The sequence below is a fragment of the Dendrobates tinctorius genome, unplaced genomic scaffold, assembly GCF_039654945.1.
Source record: "Dendrobates tinctorius isolate UK_male_01 unplaced genomic scaffold, ASM3965494v1 ptg000003l, whole genome shotgun sequence".
Classification (NCBI taxonomy): domain Eukaryota; kingdom Metazoa; phylum Chordata; class Amphibia; order Anura; family Dendrobatidae; genus Dendrobates; species Dendrobates tinctorius.
Genome location: NW_027361671.1, coordinates 50922046 through 50943957, shown reverse-complemented (window position 1 = coordinate 50943957; position 21912 = coordinate 50922046). Strand labels below are relative to the sequence as shown.

The 21912-nt window shown below is 45.0% G+C and overlaps 1 protein-coding gene across 4 annotated transcripts in view; it reads left to right on the top strand.

Moving 5' to 3' along the window:
• MCC (MCC regulator of WNT signaling pathway) overlaps window positions 1-21912 on the top strand; it is a 517969-nt gene that overhangs the window by 94951 nt on the left and 401106 nt on the right. For 3 of the 4 annotated variants that reach the window (XM_073551638.1, XM_073551567.1, XM_073551693.1), the window contains exon 3: window positions 4764-4972. In XM_073551638.1, coding sequence (XP_073407739.1) covers window positions 4764-4972 — 209 coding nt within the window. Of the gene's footprint in view, window positions 1-3778; window positions 3871-4763; window positions 4973-21912 lie in introns of all 4 variants that reach the window. The other variant, XM_073551694.1, reaches the window with a different exon arrangement.

The following is a 21912-nucleotide window of genomic DNA, read 5'->3' as shown; positions in this document are numbered from 1 at the left end:
TTGCAGTTAATGTCAGCCTCATCAGATATTATTTAAAAGGGTACTTCACTACTCGGACAACCTTTTCTTTATCACTATATTTCCTCCCATCTAAAGTAATGGCTATATTTGCCTCCGCTGATGGACACCATTCCAACAATGTCTCCTGGAGCTCGTGAGACACTGACTGCAGGTGTCACGTTACATAATCAGCACCTGCGTCACTGACTTCCTTCAAACAAAACTGACACCTGGTAGAAGTGACAACTAGAATTAAGCGAATTTATGAAAATTTGATTCCAGTTACGATCGGCAGCAAGTATTGGATTTGCAATATTCGCCGTACACAGCCAAACGTCATTGGAGTCAATGGGAGTAGAAATGACCGAATATGTTCGGAATCTATTGTCAAACATAAATTCTGCACGAATAGGGTACCAATATGGCACGAAAATGGCAAAATCAGATTCGGCAACCTATTCTGAACATATTCGCTCTAGTGACAACTGCTGTTACTTTCTTACTGTCTCCTGATGTCAATTACGTCTGAAGGAGGTGAGAGTGAGGAAGCTGCCAATTGGCGGCAGGGCTTAAGTGACAGTTTTCTTTCATGTGAGCCCAAGGAGAGCAGGCACCAACTTCACTGGAAAGGGGCCAACATCGGAGGTGAGTAAAGGCTGTTATTATTTTTCATGGGTGAAACAGTGATTGAGAAGGGGTTGTCCAAGTAGTTGACAACTCTTTGTAAAGACTGCATTTAACCTTATTTGTCTTAATTTCCCTTGCTTTTTCAAAAAATTACAGTATTTTTCAGACAATAAGATGCACCTAGGTTTTAAAGGAGTAAAATAGAAGCACTGTTATGGGGGTGGTTATCTACTGCTGACACTGTTATAGGGGTAATATCCCCCAATTCTGTACTAATATCCCTCATCCTGGTATGTCCCCATCCTGGTATATATATGCTTCACCCACCATCCTGATGTATATGTACCCATCCAGGTATATATATGCCCCCATCGTGGCTGGTATACATGGCCCCCCTTCCCCATACTGGTATACATCGTCCCCTCATCTCCATCCTGGTTTACATGGTTCCATCATCCCCATCCTGGTATACATGGTCCTCTAATCCAGGTATGCATGGTCCCCTAATCCAGGTATACATGGTCCCCTAATCCAGGTATACATGGCCTCCACCATCCAGGTATACATGGCCTCCCCCATCCAGGTATACATAATCTCCCCCATCCTCACTCTGGTTTACATGGCCCCTATGAAACTGCACTCATAAAAAATAAGCAATTCTACTTGCCTTCCTTCCTCTCCCTCTCCGTGTGGCATCTTGTTAAGATGCCAGCAGCTGATTTATGTGTGCAACAGTGCATAAAGTTACTGCAATGCACCCCCTCACACGCCGAGTTCAGATGCTGGAATATTCACTGTTCCCTCCGCCCGGGACTATGGGAGTGGAGAGCAGTGAATATTTATCATCTTTAATAGCGAGCACACTGTTAGCCGCAGCTGCCGGCTTCCTGCTGCGGCTGGGCGATCACGTATGCCCGCTATTAAAGATAATGAATATTCACTGCTCTCCACTCCAATACTCCCTCCCACCTCTCAGCATGGGCTTCAGTATATAGAGGTGGGAGGGACTATGGGTGTGGGGAGCAGTGAATATTCATTCCCTTTATCAGCAGGCACACATGTTGGCTGCAGTAGTCGACTTCTGCCTCTTGTGACTTGCTCCTTCTCCGCTGTCGCTTTACCCCCTCAGCCACAGCTAGACTAAGATACATCCGTGACTATAAGACACCCCCCCATTTTCCTCCAAATTTTTGGAGGAAAAAAGTGAGTCTTATAGTCTAAAAAAATATGGTACTCTTGTTATCCACACCTTTCCTGTCCACACCTATATCGCGTGACGTGCATTGTGACTAGCAGGACCACACAGTCTTCTGTGTTGACTTTGTTACCTTTTCAGTGCATTCCTCTGTGAGATCTGGCTGGTCAGTGTGTGTCACTTGGTGCAGGTGAGGATTCCTGAAGGGGAGACTATGGCAATTTGTATTTTTTTTTTTTTTTTCGTCTATCACCAATAGTTTGTATGCAATAACATTAAAAAAGATTTAAACATGATAGTCCTTGACCTCTTCAAAGGGTCACATCCCACATAAGTGACAAAACAACCACATCCTAAACGGATATCAAGAATGTGTGACAAATTATCATATCATTAAAATCAATTTATTTAGCCAAAATCAAAACAGTACATGTTAAGAGTGCTCACAGATCAAACAGAAACGGTTGGGAACCGACACAATCGCCCAGAAAAAATTGCTGGTATATAAAGCACTACATGATGTGGAAAGAGCTCATTTATATCTCAAATAAATGTTCATAATTATATTGCACTTATACAAACAAAATCACTTTAAAGCCGCAAAAATGGCAGCCCCTGACCACTGCTAATGACTACAATGTCTATGTCTGTTTAATCTGTGAGCACTCTTATGTACTGTTTTAATTTTGGCTAAATAAATTGATTCTAATGATATGATTTGTCACACATTCTTGATATCCGTTTAGGATATGGTTGTTTTAACATTAAAAAAGAGACTGAATTCTAAGAATTTTAAACAGAGAGGTATTTACAACATAAAAGTACAGTCGGGTTCACCAGAAGTACAGATAAAATCAATATTATTAAACTCCATTGCAAATTAGGTTTGTTAGCAATATCTACATACTTTCTGCAGTTTGTAATAAATTAATCAAAGATAAAGCTAATATCCCAACACAACTAAGGGCTTATTTGCATTGGATGTCCTGCGGCGTTCAAGGGAATCTGTCAGCATGATTTCACACACCCCTGCTGCACCACGACCAAACTGTTTGTGTATGTAGTTTTTGCAAAGTGAAATCTATCTAGACCTTTAAATAACCAGTTTGTTCTTCCGTTATCGAGAGATTACTATTTGAATTAATGTGCAAATGAGGCTTAAGTGCTTTGGGTTGGTGGAAGCTCTTCCCAAGCCTTTGCTCCCACAGCTTTATTCCCCATCTAGCACCACATTCTGCTTGAGGCCGAAGTCACACATGCGAGAAACATGCACGAGTCTTGCATCTTAATAACCGGCACTGCCGGCGGCACTCGGGACCGGAGCGCTCAGCTGTATAGAAATGCATATAGCTGAACGCTCCGATCTGAGTGCTGGTGGCAGTGCCGGGTATTGACGTGTGAGACTCGTCCAAGTTTTTCGCAAGTCTGACCCCGGCCTGACTGACAGCTCCTTTGCTGTTAGACTTCAAGTAAAGGAACTGTCAGAGGACGGGCGGATCATTGTAATTGAGGGGCAGAAAGGTGGAATGAGCCCTTGGTCACGCGAAGGGTGCACCGAAGACCCTTCGTATACATTTTGTAATAAAATACATTTACTAAAATCTAGTAGAATTTTTATACAGTCTAATGAAGGTCTAAATACTTCTTTTTTGGGGGCGACTGACTCCCTTTAAAGGTATAGATAAACTTTTCTTTGCAAGAGCTACATGCGTATATAAAACGTTTGAGGGGGTGGAAATCCTGCTGACAGAATCTCTTTGACTACTGATGGGCTACATGTTTACTGATTTATTAGTGGTCACTTGATAGCCTGTTTGGACAGGCTTCCAGTGCAAAAAGAATGGTCTTTCATAGATCATTTTGTGCGCACTTGCTGTCAGATATTTTCAGCAGCACATGTCCTGTTTACACAGGATGATGCAGTGCAGAAAGTGATGATTTTTTTTTTTTTTTTAGGCCTGTTGAAAGATCATTTCGTCTGACAAATAAGCGTTCCTGATACTCGTGCAGTGTAGAAACTCGCTTAGTCAAGAGCGTGGTGCAAGAAAGTAAGAGATCATTCCTGTGCACAAACCAGACAGATAGAAAAAGATAGCAAAGGCATTGAATGTTTCTAGAAATGCAGTTGGAAGCAGACTCCACACTTGGGCCATGTTCACACGTTCAGTATTTGTGAATGCGGTCTTATGGTAACACCGGCTGCACTACCCGTGATAGAAAGAGCAAGCGATAATCTGCTGCCACTTGACGAGGCAGGTAATCAAAGTCCCTCGAGTGTCTTCAAGAAACCTTTTGAAAGATGGTTTCAATCATTCAAACTAAGAATATTGGTGACTGAAGGCTTTTTCCCATGGTAAGATTTCTGCATTCGCAGCAGGTTATAACAGCCAAGGGTGCTCTACTAGACACTAAGGATGCTTGTCATGAAGGGAGATGATATTTGGGAGACTGCAGTGGCAGTTTTTAATATTAATTGTGTTGAATTCTATAAAATGTGTACATTTTGCTAATAGCCTTAATTTGCAATGGCAGTTGAATAATAATGACTGCTACTGTATTGGGACAGTGCCAGAATTTTCATAAATTGAACGTTGTACCCCACCACAATGGTTTTGTAGTGTTCTACTAACTTGTAAATGTGGCGGGTGGCTGATGTAACTCTTGACAGTGGTTCTGGCTATGCTACAGCCCCTTTAAGCTCAGTCCTAATGGCTCTGTGGGCATTTGCCCCACTTAGCTGCAGTCCTCTCTGTTGGGGACCACTCCTCGGAGTGCTGCTGCATAGAAGCTCCTCGTGTCTGGACAGGCCTGCTCTCCTTTATGCGATGTGCTGGCTCCATTGGGTGTTATAAATTCTCCTCTGCTCACATACAAGACTAGAAATTAATGTGGACATTTCGCAATAAAGAAAATTGCATTGATTTTACTTTACATCCCTAAGGTGCCTTATCTGGAGCTCGGCAAAGCTGGGAATATGATTCTGGAGCACGCGATCTACAAAGTCCAAATCCACAGAACCATTCCGTTATGCAGAAATTTTTAGCGTTTGGTGGTAAGGCCACCACTCAGGCAGCCCTGCAGAAACTTCTTTCTCAAAGCTCGTCTCTTACCAGCAATGGAGGGGGGAGCTACCTGGAGCTTGCTAACACTGTAAGTTACGTATCTGTTTAATGTGATTTCTTGTTAAATGTTGCAACTTGTGGGCGGTTTTAGATGCGATGAAAAATGTGGATTCTGTTACTGATTTTTACCTTACTGCAGAGGGTGAAATGTACACACATCTACAATCCACCATTTCTGCACACAAACTTTCAATGTAAAACAAGTTGATGGGAAATGTAAACGTTATGAGCCGTCAGATGAAATAATTTCGGGTTTGGTTCCACTTGGTTCTGTATTGTCTTTGGAAGCCTCACAAAAATAGCCGTTGGCTTTAGTTGATGGGTGAAAGGCTACTGAGTAGGGGAACTGTCTGTCATCACTATACACTACTTCATAGATATGTGTCTGGAGCATGAAATATCTATTTTTTAAGTAAATCTATGTACAGTATACCATTAAAATTGTTCTTGCCCATTAAGATTTTGCATTGGTTGCCTCATCACTGCTTTTTGCAATAATTTGCCACTTGTAGTGAAATATTTTGGAAAAGTATATACTTTTGCTGTATGCATTTATCACACATGCCCATTGAACGTTGATTGTAAAAAAGATAGCTAAAGGGTTATTCTCTTATTAAGCTATTTTAGTTAGTTAAACAACATGAAAATACGATAAGCATGTTTTCATTTGACTTGTTTTTCTATTTTTATTCTCCTGCAATGAGAGCTTTTATCTTACATAGTGTCCAGCTTCTTTGCAAATAGCTTGGCCACCAGAATCTGGCTGAATGTGTGCATTAGTTACTTTCCTGCAGAGGAGCTAACTCCTAAGATCCCACTCAGCTCTCTTGAGCCTATTGATTTCGATACCACAGTTAACTGCTCATTTTCCCCTCACTCCTAACCTATCTGCTTCTATCAGTCCTTTAGAATTACACTTTCCCTGCCACCAGCATTGGCAGTTTCTAGAGCACTTCTTAAGGCCCCATCTCACATAGCGAGATCGTTAGCGAGATCGCTGTTACATCACCGATTTTGTGACGCAACAGCGATCTTGCCATGTGTGACACATAGCGGTGACCGCCCTCACCCCCACTGGATATCGCTGATCGTGCTCGAATGTCCTGGGCCATTTTTTGATAGCTGGTGTCCCGCTGGCCAGCATACATCGCTGCATTTGACACCGACGAGCGACCTCGTTGGCGACGCAGACCTCATGGACGCAGGCTGGAGTTGTCAGAATAGCTGCTGTGTGACAAGGTACCAACGACCGCCGAGGTTGTTATACGGATCGCCGGATCGTTGCTGCGTCATTGAGTAGATCTGTCTGTTTGACAGCTTACTAGCGACCATTTAGCGACGCACCAGCGATCCTTACCAGGTCGTATCGTTGTCGGGATCGCTGGTGCGTAACGGTACTCTTAATCACGCCTCTCACTTTCCTGAGCTGTGTGTTTGTTCTAAGGGTCCCGTTACATTTAGCGATGCACCACCGATCCCGACAACGATACGACGTGGTCAGGATCGCCGGTGCATCGCTAAATGGTCACTAGTGAGCTGCCAAACAGGCAGATCTCACCAGCGACGCAGCAACGATCCAGCGATGCTCAGTGGTCGCTTCTCCCTTGTCACACGGCAGTGATGATGACGACTTCTGCCTGCGTCCATGCGTCGCTCGTCGGCGCTAACGAGGAGAAAATGGCCCAGGACGTTCCAGCGCGATCAGCGATATCCAGCGGGGGCGGGGGGGGCGGTCAGAGGTGCGTGTCACAAGTAGCGAGATCGCTAGCGATATCGCTGTTGCGTCACAAAATTGGTGACACTTTGGCGATATCGCTAGCGTTCTCACTATGTGTAAAAGGCCCTTTAGACCCGGTTATCTCTATATGTAAATATTGTGATAAGTGTAGACACAAAGCAAACACTGGCACTGTTTGTGTAGTAAGAGGATGAAGCTGCTCACCCGAACTGTCATTCAAGGAGTAATGACCAACCCCACTCCCCTCGCAACCAGTAAGTAAGGAGACTGCCTTGTACTGAGCTGCTTAAAGGGAACCTGTCAGCAGGATTGTGCACAGTAACCTATAGACAGTGGCAGGTCGGCCCTGCTATACTGATTAAAATGATATCTTGGTTGATGAAATCCGTCTTGGTGCTCTGATTAGCTATTCATAATGAAGAATGCTGACCCGTCACTGATCCCTCAGTGACCGGCCTCCTAGTTTACATATTATTATATGTACTTACTGAAAAGCGAAAAAAAAACCCTTCTGCAGGCAGGTGACAGCCGTGGCGCCTGCGCTGCAGCAAAATCACATGTATGTTGTGTTTATAATTCATTTGTGGTTGAGGTTATCCTGATATTAAAAAAAAAAAAAAAAAAAAATCTATTTGAAAAAGGCGCCCACCACGCCTGCGTAGTAGCAGCTATCGGTGTATATAGATATATTCCGATAGCTGCTATTGCGCAGGCGGCGCCTTCTTGCTAGAGAAAGAAAAAATGTCCTCCTCTGAGCAGGGCGCCATTTTCAAATGGATTTTTTTTTTTTAAATAATACGATAACCCCATCCACATTAATTATATACACAGCACATATTATGCTGCAGCACAGGCGCGACGGCTGTCACCTGCCTGCAGAAGGTTTTTTTTTGGTTTTTTTTCAGTATTATAATATTCATTATGTAAACTAGGGGGCAGGTCAGTGAAGGATCAGTGACCTGTCAGAAGTCATACTGGTGAATACCTAATCAGAGCACCACATGAAGAACCCCCCCCCCCCCACACACACACACAGGCCGCCCCGGAGCACGAGCATATCATTAACTCAAAACTGAATATAAAGATTAACCCCTTTCTGATATCTGATGTACTATCCCGTCCACGGTACCCGGGCCCCTATGACCGGTGACTGGATAGTACGTCATCCCGATCAGCGGCGCTCCGGGGGGGCGCCGCTGATTGCAGCCGGGTGTCAGCTGATTTTCTGTGCTTCCCTGAGACCCCCAGCACAGCGCGATGTGCTGCGCTGCTCTGGGGGCCTCCTTTCCTGCAGGTCCCCGGATCCAATATGGCCGCGGGGGTCTTCGGGGGCCTGCAGGGAGGCGGCTTCCTCAGTGCTTGCAGAGAGCAGGCAGTGAGGAAGCCTCTGTATCGCCTGTCAGATCGCTGATCTGACACAGCGCTGTGAAGTGTCAGATTAGCGATCTGACACATGACAGTGATGTCCCCCCCTGCGACAATGAAATAAAGTAAAAAAATAAATAAATAAAAAAGGAAAAAAGAAAAATGTAAAAAAAAAAAAAAAAAATCGCTGAATGAATAAATAAAAAAAAAAAAAATTCCCTAATTCATGTTTTGGAAATAAAAAAAAACAAAAGCAATAAAAGTACACATATTGAGTATCGCCGTGTCCGTAACGACCCACCCTATAAAACTGTCCCATTAGTTAACCCCTTTAGTGAACCCCTTAAAAAATAAAAAACAGCAAAAAATAATGATTTATTATCATACCGCCGAACAAAAAGTGCAATAACGCGCGATCAAATATATGGATATAAATAACCATGGTACCGCTGAAAACATCATCTTGTCCTGCAAAAAAACGAGCCGCCATACAGCATCATCAGTGAAAAAATAAGTTATAGTTCTCAGAATAAAGAGATGCAAAAATAATTATTTTTTTATATGAAATTGTTTTCATTGCATAAAAGTGCCAAAACATAAAAAAAGACATAAATGAGATATCGCTGTAATCGTACTGACCCGAAGAATAAAACCGCTTTATCAATTTTACCACACGCGGAATGGGGTAAACACACCCCCCTAAAGAAATTCATGAAACGCTGGTTTTTGTTCATTCTGCGTCCCAAAAATCAGAATAAGGAGCGATCAAAAAATGTCACGTGCCCGAAAATGGTACCAATAAAAATGTCAACTCATCCTGCAAAAAATAAGACATCTCATGACTCTGTGGGTCAAAATATGGAAAAATTATAGCTCTCAAAATGTGGTGATGCAAAAACTATTTTTACAATATAAAGCGTCTTTTAGCGTGTGACAGCTGCCAAACATAAAAAAAAACGCTATAAATAGTAAATCAAACCCCCCCCTTTATCACCCCTTAGTTAGGGAAAAATAATAAATTTTGTAAAAAATGTATTTATTTCCATTTTCCCATTAGGGCTAGGGCAAGGGCTGGGATTAGGGTTACGGGTGTGTTGGGGTTAGGGTTGGAGTTAGAATTGGGGGGTGTCCACTGTTTAGGCACATAAGGTGCTCTCCAAACCGACATGGCATTTGATCTCAATTCTAGCCAATTCTGCGAGGAAGAAATCAAATGGTGCTCCTTCCCTTCCAAGCCCTGACGTGTGCCCATACAGTAGTTTTCGCCCACATATGGTGTACCAGCGTCCTCAAGACAAATTGGACAAAACTTTTGGGGTCCAATTTTTCGTGTTACCCTTGGGGAAATAAAAAAAATTGGGGACTAAAAGATCATGTTTGTGGAAAAAATGATTTTTTTTATTTTCACACCTGGGTGTTATAAACTTCTGTGACGCACTGGGGGGCTCAAAGTGCTCACCATACATGTAGATAAGTTCCTTGGGGGGTCTAGTTTCCAAAATGGGGTCACTTGTGGGGAGTTTCCACAGTTTAGGTACATCAGGGGCTCTCCAAAGGCAACATGACACCCGCAGACCATTCCATCAAAGTCTGCATTCCAAAACGTCACTACTTCCCTTCTGAGCCCCGACGTGTGCCCATACAGTAGTTTTCTCCCACATATGGGATATCAGCGTACTCAGGACAAATTGGACAACATCTTTTGGGGTCCAATTTCTCCTGTTACCCTTGGCAAAATAAAAAATAAATTGGGGACTAAAAGATCATGTTTGTGGAAAAAATATGATTTTTTTTATTTTCACACATGGGCGCTATAAACTTCTTTGAAGCTCTGGGGGGGTTCAAAGTTCTCACCACACATCTAGAAAAATTCCTTGGGAGGGGTCTAGTTTCCAAATAGTGTCATTTGTGGCTGGTTTCCTCTGTTTTGGCACATCAGGGGCTTTCCAAACGCTACATGTTGTCCGATCTCAATTCCAGCCATAAAAATCAAATGGCGCTGCTTCCCTTCCGAGCTCTGCCATGTGCCCAAATAGTGGTTTACCCCCACATATGGGGTATCGGCGTACTCAGAACAAATTGCACAATAACTTTAGGGGTCATGTTACTGTTGGAAAAATAAAAATTGAGGGTGAAAAGATCATTTTTGTGGAAAAAAAATGATTTTTTAATTGTACAGCTGTGCGTTATAAACTTCTGTGAAGCCCTTGGGGGTTCAAATTTCTCACCACATATCTTGATAAGTTCCTTGGGGGGTCTAGTTTCCAAAATAGGGACACTTGTGGGTTTTTTTCACTGTTTAGGCACATCAGGGGCTCTCCAAACGTGACATGGCGTCCGATCTGAATTCCAGCCAATTTTGCATTGAAAAAGTCAAACGGCGCTCCTTCCCTTCTGAGCTCTGCCATGCGCCAAAACAGTGGTTCCCTCCCACATATCAGCGTACTCGGGACAAATTGCACAATAGCTTTTGCAGTCCAATTTCTCCTGTTACCCTTGGTAAAATAAAAAAAATTGGACCTGAAGTAATTTTTTTGTGAAAAAAAGTTAAATGTTCATTTTTTTTTAAACATTCAAAAAATTCTTGTGAAGCACCTGAAGGGTTAATAAACTTCTTGAATGTGGTTTTGAGCACCTTGAGGGGTGCAATTTTTAGAATGGTGTCACTTTGGGGTATTTTCTATCATATAGACCCCTCAAAGTGATTTCAAATGTGATGATGTGGTCCCTAAAAATAAAATGGTATAGCAAAAATGAGAAATCACTGGTCAACTTTTAACCCAAATAACTTCCTAACAAAAAAAAAAATTGGTTCCAAAATTGTGCTGATGTAAAGTAAACATGTGGGAAATTCGATTTACCGTATATACTCGAGTATAAGCCGATTCGAGTATAAGCCGACCCCCCCCTATTTTTGCCCCAAAAAACTGGGAAAACTTATTGACTCGTGTATAAGCCGAGGGTGCACAGTGAGTGGCCCCAGTTATGATGCACAGTGAGTGGCCCCAGTTATGATGCACAGTGAGTGGCCCCAGTTATGATGCACAGTGAGTGGCCCCAGTTATGATGCACAGTGAGTGGCCCCAGCTTTTCTGCACAGTGAGTGGCCCCAGCTTTTCTGCACAGTGAGTGGCCCCAGCTTTTCTGCACAGTGAGTGGCCCCAGCTTTGCTGCACAGTGAGTGGCCCCAGCTTTGCTGCACAGTGAGTGGCCCCAGCTTTGCTGCACAGTGAGTGGCCCCAGCTTTGCTGCACAGTGAGTGGCCCCAGCTTTGCTGCACAGTGAGTGGCCCCAGCTTTGCTGCACAGTGAGTGGCCCCAGCTTTGCTGCACAGTGAGTGGCCCCAGCTTTGCTGCACAGTGAGTGGCCCCAGCTTTGCTGCACAGTGAGTGGCCCCAGCTTTGCTGCACAGTGAGTGGCCCCAGTTATGATGCACAGTGAGTGGCCCCAGCTTTTCTGCACAGTGAGTGGCCCCAGCTTTTCTGCACAGTGTGTGGCCCCATCATGTTGCTGCTGCCACTGCCTCCCTTACAAAAAAAACCAAAAACCTGTATGCTCGCCTCAGTCGCTGCCCCCTGCTCATCAGCGTTGCGCTCTGCAGTGACTGTGCAGGCAGAGAGCGATAGCGCCCTCTGACCTGAAGGTCACTGCAGAGGACGCAAGACAGCAGAGCGCAGGGACAGGTGAATATGCCTCCCAACCCCCCGCGTTCATAATCACCGGGTCCTGGCGCTTGTCTCTGCAGCTCCCCTGCTTGTTGTTCCATGTTGTTGGAGCTGCTCTCTTCCTGGTTCAGTGGTCACATGGTACCCGCTCATTAAATATGCGCATATTTAATGAGTGGGTACCATTTGACAGCTGAAGCAGGAAGAGAGCAGCGCCGACAACATGGAACAAGCAGGGGAGCTGCAGAGAAGGGTGAGTATGATCTGACACCCCCGCTCCCCCTGCCCTGCCGATCCCCCCCGGTATATGACTCGTGTATAAGCCGAGAGGGGGACTTTCAGCCCAAAAAAATGGGCTGAAAATCTTGGCTTATACACGAGTATATACGGTATTACGTTTTTTGTGTGCCATATCTGTGTTTTTTTAGGGCATAAAAATTCAAAGTTGGAAAATTGCGTAATTTTCAAAATTTTCGCCAAATTTCCATTTTTTCACAAATAAACGCAAGTTATATCAATGAAATTTTACCACTATCATGAAGTACAATACACTGTGTGCAGAATTATTAGGAAAATGAGTATTTTGATCACATCATCCTTTTTACACATGTTTTCCTACTGCAAGCTGTATAGGCTTGAAAGCCAGCTGCCAATTATGTAAATCAGGTGATTTGCATCTCTGTAATGAGGAGGGGTGTGGTCTAATGACATCAACACCCTATATAAGGTGTGCTTTATTATTAGGCAGCTTCCTTTCCTTTGGCAAAATGGGTCAGAAGAGATTTTACGGACTCTGAAAAGTCAAAAATTGTGAGATGTCTTGCAGAGGGATGCAGCAGTCTTGAAATTGCCAAACTTTTGAAGCGTGATCACCGAACAATCAAGCGTTTCATGGCAAATAGCCAACAGGGTCGCAAGAAGCGTGTTGATAAAAAAAGGCGCAAAGTAACTGCCCATGAATTGAGGAAAATCAAGCGTCAAGATGCCATTTGCCAGCAGCTTTGCCATATTTCAGAGCTGCAACGTTACTGGAGTATCAAAAAGCATAAGGTGTGCCACACTATGGGACATGGCCAAGGTAAGGGAGGCTGAAAAACGACCACCTTTCAACAAGAAGCATAAGATAAAACGTCAAGCCTGGGCCGAGAAATATCTTAAGACTGATTTTTCTAAGGTTTTATGGACTGATGAAATGAGAGTGACTCTTGATGGGCCAGATGGATGGGCCCAAGGCTGGATCAGTAAAGGGCAGAGAGCTCCACTGTGATTCAGACGCCAGCAAGGTGGAGGTGGGGTACTGGTATGGACTGGTATCATCAAAGTTGAACTTGTGAGACCTTTTCGGTTTGAGCATGGAGTGAAGCTCAACTCCCAGACCTACTAGCAGTTTCTGGAAGACACCTTCTTCAAGCAGTGGCACAGGAAGAAGTCTGTATCGTTCAAGAAAAACATGATTTTCATGCAGGACAATGCTCTATCACATGCATCCAAATACTCCACAGCATGACTGGCCAGTAACGGTCTAAAAGAAGAAAAATAATGACATGGCCCCCCTTGTTCACCTGATCTGAACCCCATAGAGAACCTGTGGTCCCTCATAAAATGTGAGATCTACAGGGAGGGAAAACTGTACACCTCTTGGAACAGTGTCTGGGAGGCTGTGGTGGCTGCGGCACGCAATGTTGTTCTTAAAGAGATCAAGCAACTGACAGAATCTATGGATGGAAGGCTTTTGAGTGTCATCGTAAAGAAAGGTGGCTATATTGGTCACTGATTTTTTTTTGAATGTCAGAAATGTTTATTTCTAAATGTTGTGGTGTTATATTGGTTTACCTGGTGAAAATAAACAAGTGAGATGGGTATATATTTGGTTTTTATTAAGTTGCCTAATAATTCTGCACCGTAATAGTTACCTGCACAAACAGATATCCTCATAAGATTGCCAAATCTAAAAAAATCCCACTCCAACTTCAAAAAAATATTAAACTTTGATATTTGAGTGTTTTGGGTTGATTGAGAACATTCTTTTCCCTTCACCCATGACAGCACCACCTGAGAGAGGGATCCGCCCCGCCAGGACAGGAACCTACTGAGACATAAGGGGCGGCACCTCTCCCCCGCTTCAGTTGGGTTCCTGTCCTGGAAGGAACCCTACTGTCGGCGGTGCCTGTCATGGGCGAAGAAAATGGACCCAGCCCTGTCCCGGCGCAGGAAGAACAGGTGTCTCACCTGCAGCGCCGGCCGTCGGGTGCTGGATGCGCAGTCCCCGGGCCCTCCGGGGTTCCGGGTTCGTGCGGGCGTCGGTGGGATCCCCGGGGTCTGCGGGAAGCCCCCACCACGCCGCCCTCCCCTCGCGCATGCCGCATCTCGATCCCCATAGCAGGAGAGAGACGCTGGCTTCTTCCGGCCGCTGACGTCTGCTGCGCATTGCATGCTGGGTGAGCCGACTGACGTCAGAGAAGGGTGACGGTTTAATGGCGCCGGGTGTGACGCCGGCCGGCTTTCTGAAGCGGTCGGCCGGCGGTCGCAGGGGGGAGGGGAGAGACGCTCACCTGAGCGGAGGCGCGGTATTTAAAGAGAGAAGGCGGCAGCAGACGGCGGTGCAACATGGAGTCAGAGCAGGAACGTTCAGCATCCCTTCCTCCCTCTCAGCCCTCTGGCAGAAAGCATGGAAGCCATTCCAGCAGCAGTCGCCCCAGCCGCAGGTCGGGGGACTCATCAAGATCCAAAGAACGCAGGTCACATGCCCCGACGCAGCCTCCGAGTCCGGTACCCTTGATTTCGGGTGGTGAGTGATCTTCGTGAATGTTAGCATTATGTTAATAGGGCTTCTGTTGTATGCTTCACCCTGTAGGAAAGGCCTAGGAAAGCGGGAAGCAAGAAGAACAATAGGGATTGTGCTATATGTAAATCTCCCCTAGCAAGAGATTGGCAAAAAGATCTCTGTGCTGCGTGCATTCAGCGGACTATGGCGGAGGAAGCGCCTAGTTTCGCAGCCAATCTGATATCTGCCCTAAGGTCAGAAATGGAAGACTCAATTAAGTCCCTATTGAAAAAAGGGAAAAAACCAGGAAGGATCCCTCTAGTTCCCCCTCGGATTCCGCGTCAAGGTCCTCTCAGGCGGAAAAATCATCCTCCTCAGACAGCGACATGGGGGGTAAACCATGTTTTCCTGTAGAAGACACAGACGCCCTCCTAAAGGCCATTAGAGCTACAATGGGCCTACAGGAAGAAAAGGCGGCTAAAACCCTAGAGGATGTTATGTTTGGGGGGCTTCAGGAGAGGAAAAAACGAACCTTTCCAGTAAACGAGAAGATCCAGGCACTTATTGAGAAAGAGTGGAAAAAACCCGAAAAATCGGGGGCCCTTCCATCCACTTCTAAGAGACGATATCCCTTCGAGCATAAGGATGCAGAGATATGGGACAAAATCCCCAAAATAGATGCAGCAGTGTCCAGGTCCTCCAAATGGTCGGCCCTGCCCCTGGAAGACGCAGGGGTTCTTAGAGACCCACTAGACAAGAAGGCGGACTCATATTTGAGGCACGCATGGGAGGCGACAGCAGGAGGACTAAAACCGGCGATAGCGGGCACTTGTACGGCACGCTCCCTCATGATCTGGCTGCAGCAGTTAGAAGAAAAGCTGGCTTCAAGGGTCCCAAGAGAGAAAATCTTATCGGAGATGTATCTCTTGCACTGGGCAGCAGCTTTTTTGGCCGATACCTCGGCGGACTCTATGCGGATGACAGCCAGGGCAGCGTCACTATCAAATGCTGCTAGACGCGCGTTATGGCTTAAGGGCTGTCCGGGTGACCTTCAGTCCAAGGCCAAATTATGCTCTCTCTCCCCTGCGACGGTCGATTCTTGTTCGGCAAGAACTTGGACGATATACTGGAGAAAGCAGGCGATAAGAAAAAAGGCTTCCCCAGATTCCCTATGGATCAGAGGAGACAGCCCTTTCGGAGGGGGAGATTCAATAGGGGGCGCCCTCCCGCTGAGAGGAGAAGATGGGAGGATAAAAGAAAAAAAGAATCGGGATTTATGTTTGGTGGGGGCACCTCCACCTCAAAAAAGTCGCCACAGTGACGCCAGTATTCCAGTGGGGGGGAGATTGGCACTCTTTTTCCAAACCTGGGAGATCTCCTCCAACGCCTGGATCCTAACCATCCTAACAGAAGGCCTGAAAATTCCCTTCATTCGTCAGCCAAAATCCGTGGTCGTCATCACACCCATCAGGAAGGTGACCGAAGAGCAGGTGGCCTTAGAAACAGAGATCCTGAGCCTGATAGACAAGCGGGTACTCTCCGAGGTACCACGCCTACAGGAAGGGAAGGGGTTTTATTCACCCCTTTTTCTGATAAAAAAAAAAACCCGATCAAACATTCAGGACAATCATAAATCTCAAACGGCTCAATCTATGGATAAGGAACTCGACCTTCAAGATGGAATCAGTAACTACGGCGGTGAAGCTGCTACACCAAGATTGCTTCATGGCCGTAGTCGATTTAAAGGATGCGTATTATCACATCCCTATCCACCCAGATTACCAGAAATACTTGAGGGTAGCACTTTATATTCAAGGCACACTAAGGCACTTTCAGTTCAGGGCTCTTCCGTTTGGCATATCTATAGCCCCGAGAGTTTTCCCCAAGGTCATAGCGGAAGTGACTGCCTTTCTCCGGATTCACGACACGGTCATAATACCATACCTGGACGATTTTCTCATAGTAGGCAGCTCAGAGGACCACTGTACTGCGCAGTTGACCCGGGTGATAAACACCTTGCAGGAATTAGGGTGGATAGTCAATTTCAAAAAATCAAAATTGCAACCCCTAAAAAAACAGACCTTCCTAGGATTCGTACTAGACTCAGAAAAGCAAGAGTGTCTGCTCCCAGAGTCCAAAATAGAAAAGGTGCAGGATCTGGCCTTCACGGGCCAAAACCAACCACGTATGACTTTAAGAAGAGCAATGTCCCTGCTAGGTACCCTAACATCCTGTATTCCGGCGGTCAGGTGGGCTCAGTTTCACACCCGGCAACTCCAGTGGGAGATACTAACAGCACAAAGATCGCTAAGAGGGCGTTTGAAAGCTCGAGCTTTCCTTAAAAACCAGAGACTCTCTCAATTGGTGGCTGGACAAGAGAAATCTGACCTTGGGAATACCGTGGGACAGACAGACGTCAGATATAATCTTAACAGATGCAAGCTCCTCGGGGTGGGGGGCACACCTAAGGGGCATCATAAGTCAGGGTTCCTGGACGCGTCAAGAAAGGGAAGCATCCTCCAACCTGAGAGAACTGTGGGCAGTGAGCAAGGCCCTAAGTCACTTCATTCCGCTACTCCAGGGTCGAAATGTACGCATCATGTCAGACAACAAGGTAGTAGTGGCATACATCAACCACCAAGGAGGGACAAAATCACACTCCTTAATGGAAGCAGCGACAGACATTCTGAGCAGAGCAGAAGAACACCTACACTCCTTGACAGCCTTACATATAAAAGGGGCAGAAAACATAGAGGCAGACTTCTTGAGTCGCAATACCCTGAAGCAGGGGGAATGGGCGCTAAACCGGTCCATTTTTCAAAAAATAACTCAGCTTTGGGGGAAACCGGTGATAGACCTCTTTGCCAACAAACACAACAGGCAAACAGAGAGGTTCTGCTCTCTAAACCCGAGAGAAAATCCATGGGCAGTGAACTCGTTGCACATCCAGTGGAACTTCAGGCTAGCTTATGTGTTCCCCCCAGTGGCTCTGATCCCAACAGTTGTCAGAAAAATCAGAAACGATCAGGCCAGGGTGATTCTAATAGCTCCATTTTGGCCAAAAAGGCCCTGGTTTGCTCTGCTACGAAGGATGTCCCTCTCCGATCCATTGGTTCTGCCAGAAATCCCGGACCTACTAGCTCAAGGTCCAATATTCCACGCTCAGGTCAAAGAATTCCATCTGACGGCGTGGAATTTGAAAGGTCGCTTTTAACGGATAGAGGGTTCTCCCCCGGGTTGGTGGCCACCATGCTAAAGAGTAGGAAACCAGTGACGACTAACATCTACGGCAGAACATGGAATAAGTTCCTGCAGTTCTTAGGTAGGCCGTTAGGAAAAGATCCCCCTAATTAATGCCATCCTGGAGTTCTTACAATCGGGGTTGCAGATGGGGTTAGCAGTGAACACACTTAAAGTTCAGGTGTCTGCACTAGGGGCGCTCTACAACTGCAAATTGGCATCAAATAGATGGGTAGCCAGATTTATTAAATCCTGCCATAGAGCTAGGCCTATCCCAATACCCCGGATAGCCCCCTGGGATTTAAACCTAGTGCTAGAGGCCCTTACAAAAGATCCGTATGAGCCATTACATCAGCTACCCCTAAAGTTTCTGACCCTAAAAACAATCCTGTTAGTGGCCCTCACGTCAGCCCGCAGGGTAAGCGATTTACAGGCTCTCTCAGTAAATCCACCTTATACGCAAGTCTTTCAGGATAGGGTAGTGTTAAGAACAGACCCCGCTTATCTGCCCAAAGTAGCATCAGATTTCCATCGGGGCCAGGAAATTGTCCTTCCATCTTTCTGCGAGAACCCAAAAAATCTGGGGGAAGAAAAGTTCCATAATCTGGATGTTAAGAGAGCTCTCGTAGAATACATATCTATGACTAGCCAGTGGAGGAGGTCCCAGTCCCTATTCGTAGCTTTTCAGGGTGCCAGGAAAGGCTATGAGGTTTCAAAAGGGACTATTGCTAGATGGATTAGGGAGGCCATTAGTGTAGCCTACACAGCTAGTGGTATCCCGATTCCTGACTGCATCAAGGCTCATTCCACCAGAGCCGTGGCGACCTCCTGGGCCGAAAAAGCAGAGGTATCGATCGAACAGATTTGTAAGGCCGCTACCTGGGCCTCACCTTCAACCTTCTTTAAGCACTATAGGTTGAATCTATCCTCCTCTGTTGACTTAACCTTCGGTAGAAGGGTGCTGCAAGCGGTGGTCCCTCCCTAAGGTGTTTCGAATCTCCAAAAATCTCTCAGGTGGTGCTGTCATGGGTGAAGGGAAAACCACCATGGTTACTTACCGGTAGCCGGTTTTTCCGGAACCCATGACAGCACCCGCATATTCCCCCCCCCCTTTTTCACCATATGGGTGTGCACAATTAGTAGGGTGTTTTTTTTGAGTGTTGTGGTGTTGGATTAAACATGTAACTAACCGGGAAGTCCTCTCAGTGCTCTATAACCCAACTGAAGCGGGGGAGAGGTGCCGCCCCTTATATCTCAGTAGCTTCCTGTACCGGCGGGGCGGATCCCTCTCTCAGGTGGTGCTGTCATGGGTTCCGGAAAAACCGGCTACCGGTAAGTAACCATGGTGGTTTTTTATTAATGAATAACAACTATCTTCTCAAATACAACTTGTCTAATAATTCTGCACGCAGTGTATGTCACAAGAAAACATTGTCAGAATCACCGGGATCCATGGAAGCGTTCCAGAGTTATTACCTCATAAAGGGTCAGTGGTCAGAATTGTAAAAATTGGCCCGGTCATGAACGTGCAAACCACCCTTGGGAGTAAAGGGGTTAAACAAGACGGATTTCATCAACCAAGGTATCATTGTAATCAGTATAACGGCGCCGACCTGACACTGTCTGTAGGTTACTGTGCACAATCCTGCTGACAAGTTCCCTTTAAGAGACAACTTGAGCATACCTTTTTAAGGGAGGCTTTATTAAAAAAAAAGAATGTGGCAATGCTTACCAATTCAAACTGTTACTCCTTTTTATTTTGAAATTCTTAATGTATTTTTATATTTTTGTAGATATTGTAGCTTTTGGTCAGCTGCTATGCATGACCTTATCCTTATTAGATACTGGACAGATTCATTCTAGAGAGGTATTTTCCGTTTGTGACCACAAATAATTAAAACAAGTTTATCGATTTTAATGCATTTAAATATCAATAATCATTGGATAAGTGCAGCCATATGCTCACTGGTGTATAGAATAAAGCACTTTGTCACATGGACTGTTATGTTTTCATAACAAAACCTTTTAAGCAAAAAGAAATGAAATTAAATTCTGCATGTAGTGCTGAGCTTTGGATTTGTTTTAGTGATGGGAGTAATTTTCCACAGTGTACATTTTTGGACATATTTAAATTATAATGAACAAGTCTTTTTGAGGACTTGAGTTAAAATTCATCTGTGATTCCCTGAAGACTGCAGCTTTAATTTATATGTGCCAGAAGTCTAATTAACAAAGAACAGATAGTAATTGCCAGACTGAAGTCAAGAAGGCAAAAAGTATGTGGTGTTGTAAATTTTCCTTTTCATCTTCCTGTCAGTATTAATGTCTGTCCTATCATCCAGCGATCTCCGGGGTGACCCCATTACACGGATTATGATGGATTTCAGCCCACTATGGTGTTCTGGGAAGGGGAAGGAATAGCTGCTATGTTTCCTGCATATATACTGTGTCATAAAGCAGCAGCCGGCTTTAGATGACTTTCAATAAAACTTTCCAGAGGTGTATGATCCTTTCTGTATCTACGTTTATATGTCAGCTTATCATGTAGACCTCATTTGTCCAAACAGGACTGTTACAAATGATCCCTTTTCTAACCGGTTTCCTTGTTAGCCCATTTGTAGAGGTGGGCTTTTTACAACAGTCCATGTCCCTTGTACCACCGTGTTTTATGATGCAATTGTATTGAAATCGGTTTACCTGCTGATGTGCAGTATGAGGCGCTTGTCCTGATCTGAGATCTTAACCCCTTCAGCCCAGAAGCCTGTTTTCACCGTCATGACTAGGCCAAAATATTGCAATTCCGACCAGTGTCACTTTGTGGTAATAACTCTGGAACACTTCAGCAGATCCCAGTGATTCTGAGGCTATTTTTTCGTGACATATTGTACTTTATGATGATGGTAAAATTTCTCCCATATGATAAAAAAGGAAATTTGGTGAAAATTTTGTAAAATTTTCCAAATTTTAAGCTTTGTTTTAAAGCGAGTTATGTCACACACAATAGTTAATAAATAACATTTCTCACATGTCTTTACATCAACATACTTTGTGAAACAGATTTTTTTTTGGAAGTTAGGCTGGGTTCACACGTAGCGGAACTCCTGCGGAAGTTACTGCGAGAATTCCGGAATTCCATTCCGTGGGAAAATCGCATTTTAAATTCCCGCGATTTTCCCGCCGAAAAACTAGCGATTTGCAAGCGTAATTAGCTTGTAGAATGCTAATGTTTTCCAAGCAATCTGTAGCATCACTTGGAGAACTGATTGACAGGTTGGTCACACTCGTCAAACATAGTGTTTGATGAGTGTGACCAACTTCTTACTATTGAGCCTGCCTATGCAGCATCAGTGGTAAAAGATATAATGTTAAAAATAAAAAAAAAATCGGGTTATATTCACCTTCCGACGTCCCGCGCAGCGTCCCCAGGCCTCTGCGATTCTCCGGCAGGTCCCGTTCCCAGTGATGCATTGCGGCAATGACCTTTGATGACGTCCCGGTCTCGCGAGACAGCGACGTCAGCAAAGGTCATTATCGCAATGCATTACTGGGAACGGGACCTGCCACGTGTATCGCTGAAGCCTGGGGATGCTGTGTGGGACATCGGAAGGTGAATATAACCCGATTTTTTAATTTTAATTCTATTTTTTACAGGAATATGGTACCCAGAGCCCGGAGGACAGTCTCCTCTCCTCCGGACCGTGGGTACCATCTGCAAATGTTCTGCTTACTTTTCGCATGGTGGGCACAGCCACATGCGGAAAGTAAGCAGAATAATGCATTTCTATGTGGGCAGAATCCCCGCGATTCCGCAAAACAATGAGCATGCTGCGGATTTTTCCGCTATGCATTTCTGCTGCGGGAAAATCCGCAGCATTAACACAGCATTGCGGAATCCTGTAGGAATGCATGGGATGCTGTTTTTTTGCGTATTAGCGGCAAAATCGCGCGTTAAAAAACTCCGCAAAAAACACGAAAAAATCGATGTGTACGCAGCCTTAGAGTTAAAAGTTGACCAGCGATTTCTCATTTTTTCAACAAAATTTACAAAACCATTTTATTTGTAACGGATGACCTCACAAATGCACTTATTCAAAATACCCAAAAGTGACACCATTCTAAAAACTACACCCCTCAAGGTCTTCAAAACCACATTTAAGATATTTATTAACCCTTTAGGTGCTTCACAGGAATTTTTA